The 13,891-nt window shown below is 46.9% G+C and overlaps 1 protein-coding gene across 3 annotated transcripts in view; it reads right to left on the reverse strand.

Annotated features, from left to right (window-relative positions):
* Nucleotides 1-1,738: 1,738 nt before the first annotated feature.
* The window catches only part of DENND1C (DENN domain containing 1C), a 52,387-nt gene continuing 40,234 nt past the window's right edge, over nucleotides 1,739-13,891 (reverse strand). The window contains exons 20-23 of one of the 3 annotated variants that reach the window (XM_083482973.1): nucleotides 10,578-10,715; nucleotides 6,415-6,470; nucleotides 3,113-3,335; nucleotides 1,739-3,016 (exon numbers count right to left, since the gene is read on the reverse strand). In XM_083482973.1, coding sequence (XP_083339099.1) covers nucleotides 2,411-3,016; nucleotides 3,113-3,335; nucleotides 6,415-6,470; nucleotides 10,578-10,715 — 1,023 coding nt within the window. In that variant the 3' untranslated portion in view covers nucleotides 1,739-2,410. Of the gene's footprint in view, nucleotides 3,020-3,112; nucleotides 3,336-6,414; nucleotides 6,471-10,577; nucleotides 10,716-13,891 lie in introns of all 3 variants that reach the window. The other 2 variants (XM_083482972.1, XM_083482974.1) reach the window with 2 other exon arrangements.

Raw genomic sequence — 13,891 nt, forward strand, 5'->3', positions numbered from 1 at the left:
AAATGCGGATGATGGAGGTTGCAGTTCAATAAGATCGGGGGTGGGGGATAGAGTCCCTATTCCCTTTGCAAGTCATCTCAGAAAATTCAAAGCTTACCCTCATCTGCAAAGTCTAACGTCCTCTGCTTTCATGTGTGTCGGCTGGGCACTGTGAAGTAAAAATACCCCCAAACAAAAACTGTTGGCCCATCGTTCAGTCCAGACACTGAGGTCCAGCTCCGAGGGCCTTCTGGCAATTCCCTCACTGCTAGAAGTGAGGTTACAGGGAACCAGGCAGAGGGCCTTCTCGGTAGTGGCGCCCGCCCTCTGGAACACCCTCCCATCAGATGTCAAGGAAATAAGCAACTATCTGACTTTTAGAAGACATCTGAAGGCAGCCCTGTTAAGGGAAGTTTTTAATGTTTGATGCTGCCCAGAATGGCTGGGGAAACCCAGCCAGATGAGCAGCATATAAATATTAAATTATTATTATTATTATTATTATTATTATTATTATTATTATTAGCAGGAAGAGGTGGGAGAGAGATTGTGGACAGATATTCCATCTGATAGTTGCTTGCTCTAGTCTCCCTCTGGCAACCTTTCCTCCAGAAAGGAAGTTTTCCTTCCTTTTAGGTTTTTAAGCAGAGGCTGGATGGCTCTCTGTTGTGGATGCTTTAGCCAAGATTCCTGCATTGCAGGGGGTTGGACTGGATGACCCTTGGATCCCCTCCAGCTCTAAGATTCTATGATTCTGTAGTGTTTGGAATGGCTGGAAATATAGGTATCATCTGTACCCCTTGAGAAAGGGCTGCTCTTCACTGTGTAAACATTGCACTGATGCTGATAGAGGCTGTTCCTGGCCGCTCCTTCCTGCTCCATTATTCATTCTCTGAGAAACAAGTTTTACCATCTGCATACGCCTGCTATAACTTGGAAGAGCCACACATGTTTCTGAGTTAGTACTAAGATGACTGTCTGGCTTCATCTCTGCAGAATAAACTACATGGATTTCACTAGAGTGCCCAGGCACAGGATGATGGAATGAACTCATTCAGTGCCAAAACATCAGGGGTGGAAGGATGCCTTTGGTGGGTCAGACCAAAGATACAGCTATTTGTGGGACATGGGTGGCACTGTGGTCTACACCACTGAGCCTCTTGGGCTTGCTGATCAGAAGGTCGGCGGTTCGAATCCCCGTGACAGGGTGAGTTCCCGTTGTTCTGTCCCAGCGCCTGCCAACCTAGCAGTCTGAAAGCACACCAGCGCAAGCAGATAAATAGGTACCACTGTGGTGGGAAGGTAAACGGTGTTTCCATGCACTCTGGTTTCCATCACAGTGTCCCGTTGCTCCAGAAGAGGTTTAGTCCTGCTGGCCACATAACCCGGAAAGCTGTCTATGGACAAACGCTGGCTCCCTCGGCCTGAAAGCAAGATGAGTGCTGCAACCCCATAGTTGCCTTTGACTGGACTTAACCGTCCAGTGGTCCTTTACATTTAGCTTTTGCCTACAATTATTTGATTTTAGCAACAGTCAGCCAGGTGCTTCTGGAAAGGCCACCAGCAGTGAATGGAGAAAACAGCCACACTTGCATTGCTACCCCTGCCCAGGCAGCTGGTATTCAGAGACTTTGAACTTGGAGGGTCTATCTGGCTAGCATAAATAACAGCAACCGACAGACTTGCGCTGTTCCACGAATTTATTAAATACTGCTACCTAAAAACCAGTGGCCATTACCACATCTGGAGTTAACGTTGCTTGGTTTTATTTATGTTTATTCACATGTGCGCAACCCCCCCCCCAAATTAACTGATGTTGCAGCCACTGAGTAGCAAGCAGTACATATGTTGAACCACCCCATGATGATAGCTTGTCCTTTTCCAGTTACATACTTTCCCTGATATGGTTTCCATATTGGGAAAAGTTACATGAAGAGCAATTTCATGTGTTTAGGAGAGGAATGGTGCTAAAGCAGTCTTTTCCCCCAGTCCCAGGAATATGACTGTACGCACACACACATTGATTTTTTCTTTAAAAATGTTTATGGGTACTCTCATTTTCCTACTCATATTGAAATTCTGCCCTTCAATGAGGCCAAACGTAGATTCACAAAATGTTCAGGTGTATGAGTATCCCCAGAAAAAAAGCACTACTGTCTCCTAGTAGTGAGCAGGGGGCAGGTTACAAGTCAGGCAGCAAGCGAGTCCTATGCACTGGGACTAGGAGGAGATCCCACTTCTGCTTCTAGAAGTCACTATTGATTCCCGGAGCGATGAGGTGTTTCCCCCAGTGCCTTTCAAAGCCCAGAGCTGCCTTGTGGCACCAGAGAGGCCTGTAGTGCAGCCTTCAGCCACAGAAGCTACTACTTCACCCTGGAAGTCAAAAAAGCAGACAGGTGTTCCTCTTCCGAGACTCCTCACTTTGAACATTCTAGGCCTCAAATCTCTTCTTTAGCTCTGACACTTTTGCCAAGGGCCGGGAAGTCAAGGGGTATGGTGGTCTAGTGACCACCCCAAGGGCTGGCACGCTGTGCTTGGTCTTGAAGTCAGTGTCCACATTCACTTTTCTTTGGGACAAAGCCGCAGGTGATCGGATGCCGGAGCAATTGGTTGCTGGTGGCTCTACCTTGGCGGCGGCAATGGCTGGAGTGAGTTTGAACATCTGGTCCGTCCTAGACTCCTGGCCGGACTCCACCTCAGTGCACCTTTCAGTTCCATTTTCATTTGCGCTGGAGTTCTCGTGGTCTGTATTCCGGGTCCATGCCACTTGCGGCAGCTCATAGCCAGCGGTAACAACTGCTGTCTCCCCTTGCGATGGAACTGCTGACTTCTCAGGGCAAGGAATCTCTTCGGGTTCAGGGACGTCACGGTCCCACTTCTCACAGCTATTTTCTGCTGCTCTGGTGGACACTAGCAGAGCACTCTGCACATGCTCCTGATCCGGAGAGGCTGGGAGCAGGGTGCCCTCGGACAATGAGTCATCATCATCATCCTTTTCCTCAGACAGGGGTTCATGGAGTGTGTTCCTGCTGGGCCTCTGCTACAACAGACAAAAAGACTGAGTTGGAATTTGCTGCTGTCCACGCTTGGCCTCTTTGACAGGTGCACAGAGAGCCAAACTAGGAGGGCTTACCTTAGTATAGAAGTTGCTCTCTTCTAGGTTGCAGAAGTCCAGGCTCCGCGTCCCATAGAGTGGCCGCTGGGCTTGGCTTGGCTCCAGCAAGTTTAGAGTCTCAAAGATTTCACCTAAGAGATCAATCCCACCCGTATCCAGGAAGTCCGGGTGCAGATTTTCTGTTTCTCCAGGCTCCAAAGAACAATCCAGCGAGCTTGAGCTGGAAGAGTGGGAAACTTCCCTGGAAGAATATATGTTTCACATGAGAAATGTGATCAGGAATAAAATGCTGTACAGTACATCAGGGGTCAGCTTTTTCAGCCGTGGGCCTCAGACCATGTGGTGGGCCAGACTATTTTTTTGGGGGGGAAATAAACGAATTCCTATGCCCCACAAATAAATAGCTTGTCCCTTCTCCTTCTCCAGGGATCAGCAACCTTTTTCAGCAGGGGGCCGGTACACTGTCCCTCAGACCATGTGGTGGGCCGGCCTATATTTTTTGGGGGGGAAATGAACGAATTCCTATGCCCCACAAGTAACCCAGAGATGCATTTTAAATAAAAGCACACATTCTACTCATGTAAAAACACGCTGATTCTCGGACAGTCCGTGGCCCCGATTTAGAAGACAGTTGGGCTGCTTCCGGCCCCTGGGCCTTAGGTTGCCTACCCTTGTGGTACATGAAAACAACATTGTTCGAAAGGTCCATGTAAAGTGACATGGGAGATGAGCATGTTCACACAACACAATGGCCAAGGGAACCAGCCTTATTTGTCCCTCCTTGTATTGTTTCTGGCCCCGCTCAGCAAGATTTTGACTTCTGTAGTTTATGAAGAAAGCTGGAAAGGCAATTCATCCTTGTTTTGAACCTGGGTATGTTCAGTTCCCCCTCTCCCATGTGAAAGGCAGTAGGTTGGTAGTTGTTGTGATCGTTTATAGACTAGCCCCGGGCAGCGCTTGAGCTAAACACTGCTAATTATCACATTACCTGCACGACAGTCGAGCTGCACCACAGAACAGCTTCTAAATTTATTTTGGGTGTAGGTGACCTGTAAAAGCTTGTTTGGGCCTGCTCTGTTACCCTCTCACCACATCCATGCTCTCTGCAAAATGTCTGTGGAGCAAAACTCACAGGGACTTCACGAAAACAAAACTCGGCTCGGGTGGCCACAGGGCAGAACTCACGTGTCTTTACAGGAGGGGCTGTGCAGCTTGTCTAAGTACGACACTGTCCTGTTTGCTAAAGAATTCAAGAGAAGCCACAATTGGAATTCATTAGCAGATATGATCCTGTGGGAGGAGCCATCTTGCTACTGAAAGGCAATGCCCCACTTTGCACTCTGCCTTGTTGCAATGCTAATTTTTCACCAGTGCTGTATATCTGCAGGTTAATCACACCCGCTCTGGTATTAATCAGGGCTCCGCCTATTAATGGGACGCAGTTCCTGCTGTCTCTTGCATTGCTGTGGGTTTTTTTTAAAAGAGGCATTTTTACATAGGCAGCTCCTGGCACCTTTCCATGCTTTGAAGAGGGCGGATATGTTCTGCCCATTTGATATATCACTATGCACATTAAATACATGCCTCTCCTTAAAAAAAAAAAAGAAAATAGTGCTAAGGAAATCTGCAGAGATGGTGCTACTACTCTCCTTCCAACGCTTTTCTGTGCTCTCAGATGGCAGGAACCAGTACATGCTCTGGTTATGTCCTGCTTGGACTACTGTAGGGGTGGGCAACCTAAGGCCCGGGGGCCGGATGCGGCCCAATCGCCTTCTCAATCCAGCCCTTGGACAGTCCGGGAATCAGTGTGTTTTGACATGAGTAGAATGCGCGCTTTTATTTAAAATGCATCTCTGGGTTATTTGTGGGGCATAGGAATTTGTTCATTTTTTTTTTCCAAAATATAGTCCGGCCCACCGGTCTGAGGGACGGTGGACCGGCCCATGGCTGAAAAAGGTTGCTGACCCCTGGACTACTTCTCTACGTGGGGCTACCTTTGAAGGTGACCCAGAAACTGCAACTAATCCAGAATGTGGCAGCTAGACTGGTGACTGGGAGCGGCCGCCGAGACCACATAACACCGGTCCTGAAAGACCTACATTGGCTCCCAGTACATTTCCGGGCACAATTCAAAGTGTTGGTGCTGACCTTTAAAGCCCTAAACGGCCTCGGCCCAGTATACATAAAAGAGCGTTTCCACCCCCCATCGTTCAGCCCAGACACTGAGGTCCAGCGCCGAGGGCCTTCTGGTGGTTCCCTCACTGTGAGAAACAAAGTTACAGGGAACCAGGCAAAGGGCCTTCTCGGTGGTGGCGCCCGCCCTGTGGAATGCCCTCCCACCAGATGTCAAAGAAATAAACAACTGTCTGACTTTTAGAAGACATCTGAAGGCAGCCCTGATTAGGGAAGATTTTAATATTTGATGAATTGTTGTATTTTAACATTTTGCTGGAATATTACCCATTCCATTACTCATGGAAAGCACAATAGAACTATGACTGGCTAATGGCATCTGAATTTACTAGTATGTGATTTAATCCTACTGGCAAAAGAGCAACAGCTTGCTAGCAGTGAGCTCTGGACCATAAAAGCTTATGCCACAGTTTACGTCTTCTTCTTTTTTTTTAAAGCAAGGTTTATAAATAAATAAATACATAAATTCCTCCACAGAAGCGTGATTCAGAGGGGATGAGATGTGCTGTTTGGCTGTCTAAATTATTATTTCAGATTTGAAAATAATAAACCTAGAAGACAAATTAACTACACAGTAAACAGTTTTTCCTCAAGGTGCCAGCAGACTCTTTGCTTTTACCACAAAAAGATGATGGCAGCTGTTTCTGGATTGTGATTATTTTTAAATAATTTAACAAGACACAACAAATCCCTCATCCCTGAGTGTTTTTGGAAGAGCAGATGAGTAAAGCCACTGGTCTGTTTGTTTTTTAATCATTTGGGAAATTATTTGTTTAAACATCTGTGGAACTCTGGAGTACAATGACACCCCCAAGAGCAGTGATGGTTTCCCATAGATATACCGGTAATCTTCCCATCCCTATGGGTTTACTCAGAACTAGGAAACTTCCTCTGAGCTCAGTGAGACTTATTCTCAGATTTAAGTGTGCACAGCACTGTAGCCCATGAGGTTTAACTGAGCATGGTTTCCCCCCAGTCACAGAACCTAATTCATTGCAGCGAGGCTTGTGTAGGATCATTTCCCAGCAGATTCTGATCCACCTGCTGGGCCAGCCCTGAAACACTCACAGGATGTGGCAAGCAGAGCTGAGAACAGCAAAGAGAGTTCGGGGGTAAGCAGGCCTTACCTTTGTGACTCCAATTCTGTACTGCTGCTCTGTCTTTGTGGTCGCCTGGGGCGAGACTGTGAAGAGAAAGAGAGCACAACATTTATGCTATATGGTAATTTATGGACCTAATAGGTATCTAAAGCCATTTGCACATAAAAAAATGTGTATTTTATCAAAGTAATTGTTGAACTGAAATACAATTAAGAAGAAGTGAAATAATTATTAAGCTCTAAATTAAAATGATTGGGGGCCCAATACTTACATCATAGGAGCCTATACAACACAAAACACTGTTGCTGCATGTAGGTTTTATTTTACTGGTATTTGTTTTTTATCTTATATTTTGGGAATGTACACCCAGGGTTTTTTTCCCTTTAATTTTTTTGGGGGCTCCTAAGCTTATCCTGGGGGATGCGGGTGGCGCTGTGGGTTAAACCACAGAGCCTGGGACTTGCCAATCAGAAGGTCAGCGGTTCGAATCCCCGCGACGGGGTGAGCTCCTTTTGCTCTGTCCCTGCTCCTGCCAACCTAGCAGTTTGAAAGCACTTCAAAGTGCAAGTAGATAAATAGGTACCGCTCCGGCGGGAAGGTAAATGGCGTTTCCGTTGCGCTGCTCTGGTTCGCCAGAAGCGGCTTAGTCCTGCTGGCCACATGACCCGGAAGCTGTACGCCGGCTCCCTCGGCCAATAAAGCGAGATGAGTGCTGCAACCCTAGAGTCGGTCACGACTGGACCTAATGGTCAGGGGTCCCTTTACCTTTACCTAAGCTATAGCTTGTTTAGCTTATACGTAAATCCGGCACTGGACACACACCTGTAAGGGTTCTGATCCCCTTGTCCAGAACAAAATGTCCTAGTGATTAGTGGCCCTTTCTCCATGATTCAAAACTACATATTCCCCACTCTAGTGTAAGGTGGGGCATGGATTCAGCTGGAGACTCTCAGGACAGCCAGGCTGCTTTCTCCATTAGTAATACTAATACTAATACTAAGACTAAGACTAATACTAATACTAATACTAATACTAATACTAATACTAATACTAATACTACTACTAATACTACTAATACTACTACTACTAATAATAATAATTGGTTATTTATACCCCACCCATCTGGCTGGGTTTCTCCGGCCACTCTGGGTGGCTCCCAACAGAATATTAATAATAATGATAAAAAGTGATCAAACATTAAAAACTTCCCTAAACATTAGGCATCATCTCTGGCAATCCTTAACACTGGACGTGTCTTTACTGCCAACAAGCCCGCTTTCAGTCATTCCCTCTCACCAGGGAATTGTTGATCTGCAAGGAGAGCTAAGGATCTCCAACAGAGAATATCTGAGCACTCTCAACAAACTACAATTCCCAGTATTCTTTAGCAGAAGACATGGCAATTAAGTAGTACACAATGCCCATATGTGTTGTGCAATTAATTCAGCCAAATTTTCTGTCCCGTCTTTCTGCTTTGCATATTGTAACTTATTTTTCGCTACAAATGTGAACTCAGCTCTCATGATTACAGTGCTGCTCTCTACATTTGACACAAAGAAGCACAGTCATAAGTAGACTTTTGAATGCAAGGGGATATTAGGCGGTAAGACCCCCTGAACCTATAAGGGCTTCCTTCTAAATAACTTATTTAGGAGCTAGCCGTACATGGGAGCCTTAAGGTAGCATTTTTAAAAAATCCTCTGCCCCTGTTTCTTTACTTATTTACTCCCAATTTATTTATTCCTTAACTTTTGCATCCAGATGCCTTTTGCATATAAATGCATGCAATCAAGCAACACATTCACATACAAGCCAGACAGAGGCAAAACTTGCAGAACATTTCTATAAACAATGGGAGCTGCACTAATCTGCTCATTTCCTTATGTTAGAGCATGGATCGGCAAACTAAGGACCGTGGACCAGATCAGGCCCAATTGCCTTCTGGATCCGGCCTGCAGACGGTCCAGGAATCACCACGTGGATCGCCAGTGTGTACGTTCTTTCCCTCTCCCTCACACGGCGGCGGCGGCAGTGCCTCCTCCCTCCCTCCCTCCTCCTGGCTTCTCCTCGCCCTGCCTAGAGGAGGGAGGAGGATGGGCTTTATTGGTGCCAGCAGCAGCAGGGCTCGAGCGGCCGCCATTTAAAGCAGACCCTCTCCAGAGCCCTTTCGTGCACCGCTCATTGTGCCACTGTTGCCAGCCCCTGACGCTGACAAGACACAGGTAAGCAGCCACCGGGCTCGTGGTGCTTTTGCATCATTTTGTTTTTTCAGATATAGTCTGGCCCCCCACAAGGTCTGAGGGACAGTGGACCGGCCCCCTGCTGAAAAAGTTTGCTGACCCCTGTGAAATAAAAAATTAAGGTCTTATATATATATAATAAATGTTCATAAATGTACCAAGCAAACACGTACATAAATATATAAACCACATGTCTGAAGCAGCACAGGAAAACAGTCCTGGAACCATTTTGACTCCTAAACTAACCAAATGTTTTCTCTGCAAAGTCAAAGAAAAATGGAAAAGATTCCCCATTTTCTTTTCATTAACAAATCCCGTTTTAAGGGTATTGTAATGGTTCTAGGGGTTGCTCGTGCGTAAATCGGCACCACCACTGGCTGGGTTACCTGGGTGAACTCTCACTGTCCAGACAGCCTTTCACCCGTGGCTGTCTCAATCGCTGGAAAAATCCGTCAGTGGGCGTTTCTTGAACTTCTTCCAGCATAAAAGATCTTTGACGCCTAGTCGCCGCCTACTCTCCCTGCGCGGAAGCCTTCTGCGCAAGGAGGGTGTGGGCAGCGGAGGGCCAGTGCTCTCCCCGCTGGTCTCCGGCGAAGACTCATGGAGCCACCTCGCCGATTCCCCCATCTGCCCCCCTTCTCCACTGGTGCTACGCTGATTTCCTTCCCCGTAAGATGGGCTGCTTCTCTCCCTCCCGGGACACTCTCCGGAATCCCTCTGGACTCCTCCCTCTCCCTCTGGCTCCGATGGCAGTTCCCTGACAGGTATGTCTGTGTATGAATAGGGTGAGCCTGTGACCTGGCTCAGGAACTAAGTATTTATCATTACAAAAGACTGGCCAGGCTCCCCAGGGTATCCAATCAAGTAAGCATTAACAGGTAACTTGCCAGACAGGAGGTAAACAACGCACTCAGATATCTCTTGAGCTACACCCCTTTCTGTGATGTAGGTATGATGTGTCTGGGGGCAGTCTTGGACTCCAAGGCTGGCAATTTAATATGTCTATATAAGGGCGGGCACACCTGGGTTCTGGGTCCTCCTTTTCCTGTGTGTGAGGGGAGCACCCTGTTGCAACAGTTCAAAAAAGATCAGGCTTACAAGCTGCTTTGCTTCTCAGTATTCTCTGGTAAGCCTCTGTTCTTGTCTCCGACCGATGAAGAACCTACAAAGGACTCTATAAGGGCTCTTGTGTCCCCCATAAGGGAATAAGGGCAGATTTTGATTTATTACACCTGTGTTAGAGGTCAGCAACCTGGGCCCGCCAGATATTGCTCGACTGTTGGGCCATAGTGACTGGGGCTGGTGGGAGTTGGAATTCAACAACCTCTGCGGGTCACAGATTCTGCCTGTTGTGTTGTTGATGCAACTGGCTTGCGACTATCAGACAAGTTCTTGCACTGATCTCCTGCAGAGGAACATCTGTGACTCCACATTTGCACAGAGTGCATGCAGCAAGTGTTAAGGCTGCCCATTTGCACCAATGCAGATACAGTGGTACCTCGGGTTAAGAACTTAATTCTTTCCGGAGGTCCGTTCTTAACCTGACACTGTTCTTAACCTGAGGCACCACTTTAGCTAATGGGGCCTCCCACTGCCGCCACACGATTTCTGTTCATGCTGAAGCAAAGTTCTTAACCTGAAGTACTATTTCTGGGTTAGCGGTGTCTGTAACCTGAAGCGTCTGTAACCTGAAGCGTCTGTAACCCAAGGTACCATTGTACACTCTTGGGGGAATCCTCTTCCGGGTGCCCCCTGACCCGGTTCCTCTTCTTTTCCTCGCATGTTGTTTTAGGTGAGGGATAGGGAAACTATGACCTTTCAAGATTCCCAGTTCCCATCAGCTCCAGTCAACTGCCAGGGATGATGGAAGCTACAGTCCAACACTATCTCAGGGTGGTGGCGGCGGTGCAGGCTCCCCACCCATTTTAAATTACTCAGTTCCCCCCTTACCTTCCCAAAGTGTTGGGTGATGGGCAACCGGCTTTGCAAGCTTTCAGACTGCCTATTCCTGGTGGGCATGATGGGGTCGGAGATAAGGTCACAGTTTGAGGAATGCCCTCGCTGTCGATGAGGGCCTGTACTGGAATCCTAGAGAGGACAAGATTATTCTGAGCATAAGCTTTGCTTCCCATCCTGATCAGTGCCGGATTTACGTATAAACTAAACAAGCTATGGCTTGGGCCCCCCCAAAAAAAATTAAAGGAAAAAGAAACTGGATGTACATTTCCAAAATATAACATAATAAACAAATAAAATAAAACCTACGTACAGCAACAGTGTTTTGTGTTGTGTAGGCTCCTATGATGTAAGTTATGGGCCCCACCTGTTAGCCTGTTCCCTAAAATATTATTGGTTTGCTCATTTCTATATATAGGGTGCCTACATTCTGCATTGACTGGTTGTAAAAATTACTTTGATAAAATACATATTTTGTTATGTGCAAATGGCTTTAGATACCTATTAGGTCCATAAATTACCATATAGCATATATTCAACACAAAAAACAGCAACAATTTGTTGTTGACAAAGGACATCTGGACATATAAAGGGCCCCATTACCTTCAGTAGCTTAGGGCCTCATCCAACCTAAATCTGGCCCTGATCCAGACCCCACACCAGCTAGCTTGTCAAAGAAGAAGCTAACTGGGGAGGCTGCAATAGTTAGGGTTGCCATATGTCCGGAATTTCCTGGATGTATCTGGAATACTGCAGTCAGAAGCACTGTCCGGGCGAAAATTGCTAAAAATGTCCAGGAAAATCCGGTTGTATGGCAACCCACGTCGGCAGTGTCATTTTGGGCAATTTTCCTTAAAAATAGCTCAAAAACTTCATTTGAACAGCATTTCACATGGTAAATGTGTGAGCGTATAAAGAGGAGTTTGGATTTGATATCCCGCCTTTCACTCCCTTTAAGGAGTCTCAAAGCGGCTAACATTCTCCTTTCCCTTCCTCCCCCACAACAAACACTCTGTGAGGTGAGTGGGGCTGAGAGACTTCACAGAAGTGTGACTGGCCCAAGGTCACCCAGCAGCTGCAGGTGGAGGAGCGGGGAATCGAACCCGGTTCCCCAGATTATGAGTCCACTGCTCTTAACCACTACACCACACTGGCTCCCCTTCTGGCAGGGGGTATTTACAGAAATAAGCTATATTGCAGGTCAATATGTGGAATGTACCCTGGGTTTAAGATAGTTAACTGTTTTTAAAGAAGGGCAATTGGACCTTGGTTACTTTTCTTTGAGTAGCAGCATGTCCACTAGCAGCACAGAATTGGAAAGGAATTATAAAATTCTGCATGGCATAGAGAAAGAGGATAGCGAAAAGTATCTCCCCTGCCCCTGGCAACACAGTGTTGGAAGATTCAGGACACATAAAAGAAAATGATGATGATGATGATGATAATTTATACCCCACCCATCTGGCTGGGTTTTCCCAGCCACTCTGGGCAGCTCCCAACCAAAAATTAAAAGCACAATACAGCATTAAACATTAAAAACCTCCCTAAACAGGGCTGCCTTCAGATGTTTTTTAAAAGTAAGATAGTTGGTTATTGCCTTGACATCTGATGGGAGGGCATTCCACAAGGCGGGCGCCACTACTGAGAAGGCCCTTTGCCTGGTTCCCTGCAACCTCACTTCTCGCAGTGAAGGAACTCCAGAAGGCCCTTGGTGCTGGACCTCAGTGTCCAGGCTGGACACATAGGCGCCGACTCCATGGGGCTTGAGGGGGCCCGAGCCCCCTCAAAAATTTGTTTGGGGGGGCTCCGCCCCCCCAATAATCTCCAGCACCCCTCCAGCAGAGCGCCATCGCCGCCCCTCCCCCAGCCCAAAATGCACAGGGTCGGGCTGCATGCCTCCTGCCCTCCCTCCCGAGCAAAAGCTCCACCTTCGGAGCTGATTAATAGGAGCAGCACGCTCTCCCCTATTCGCTCACGAGGAGGCGGTGCCACTTTATTTGCAAATTCATGAGCTTATTTATTATTCATGAGCTTTCCCGGGCCCCCCCAATATTTTTTATAAGTCCGCGTCCCTGGCTGGACAATGGGGGTGGAGACGCTCCTTCTGGTATACAGGATCACAGCCGTTTAGTACTTATTCATGCAGCGCATAGTCAAGGGTGTACAAAGGCGGGGCAGGCCGCCCTGGGCATCACTTGGGGTGTGTGTGACAAGATGACCCACTGCCCCCCAGCTGTAGAGTGGCTGAGTGTGCGCACGCAGTTAGTATGACTGCCTCTCTCGCACACCGTCCGTACGGGCGTCCTCTCACACGGCGACCGTATGGACTGCTGCAGGTGCATCATTGGGCAGTTCGCCCTGCCCCTCGGCATCCCATCCTGGGTGCTGGAGAGGGTTCCTCCGCCACTGTGCTTAGTTAATCTATGGAACTCCCTCCCACAGGAGTAAGTGATGGTCACCCACCCCAATGGCTTTAAAAGAGGATTGGACAAATTCCTGGAGGTGAGGGCTATGGATGGCTACCAGCCATGATGACTATGTTATGCCTCTACAGTTGGAGGCATTAATGCTGCTGAACATCAGTTGCTGGAAACCACAAGAAGGGAGAGTGTTGCTCTTGTTGCACTTGCGGGTTTCCAACAAACACCTGGCTGGCCCAGGTGAAAACATGATGCTAGACTAGGTAGAGCATCGGCCTGATCCAATAGGCTCTTCTTCTGTTCGTAAAACATTCAATCATATTTAAAAACAATTTTCACCCAGGTGTTGGAAAAGGTTATTTATGTATGCCACTACCGCGGCTCGTGTTTCGTTAGCCCAAAAATGGAAAACAAGAGAAGTCCCAACTAAATAAGATTGGCAACTTAAATTGATGGAATATGCGCAGCTTGCGGACCTTACATCTAGAACAAGAGAACAAGAAGAACATAGGTTTAAAGAAGATTGGAAAGTGTTCATTGAATATATGGGGGAAATTGTGTTTATTTGAAAACGTGGGCAGCATTAAGATAAATTCCACAGTGTAAATAAGTTTTGATGGATGTAATAATGGAATACTGTATGGTTCAGTTTATGTAATAATGGAATACTGTATGGTTCAGTTTATATAAAATACAAAGGGATTTATGTTGTGCAAAATGAACCATGGAAAGAGAGGAAGGGAAGTCAATGACCCTGAATTTTTGAATTTTATTGATATTGCATTTTATGTTGTATTCTATGCTGTTTTGTGCTGTTTTCAAGTTGCATTTTAATCAGTGTTTTAAATTTGCTGTTAGCCGCCCTGAGCCTGGTTTTTAAACCAGGAA

The sequence above is a fragment of the Podarcis liolepis genome, assembly GCF_965112155.1.
Source record: "Podarcis liolepis genome assembly, chromosome: 17".
Classification (NCBI taxonomy): Eukaryota; Metazoa; Chordata; class Lepidosauria; order Squamata; family Lacertidae; genus Podarcis; species Podarcis liolepis.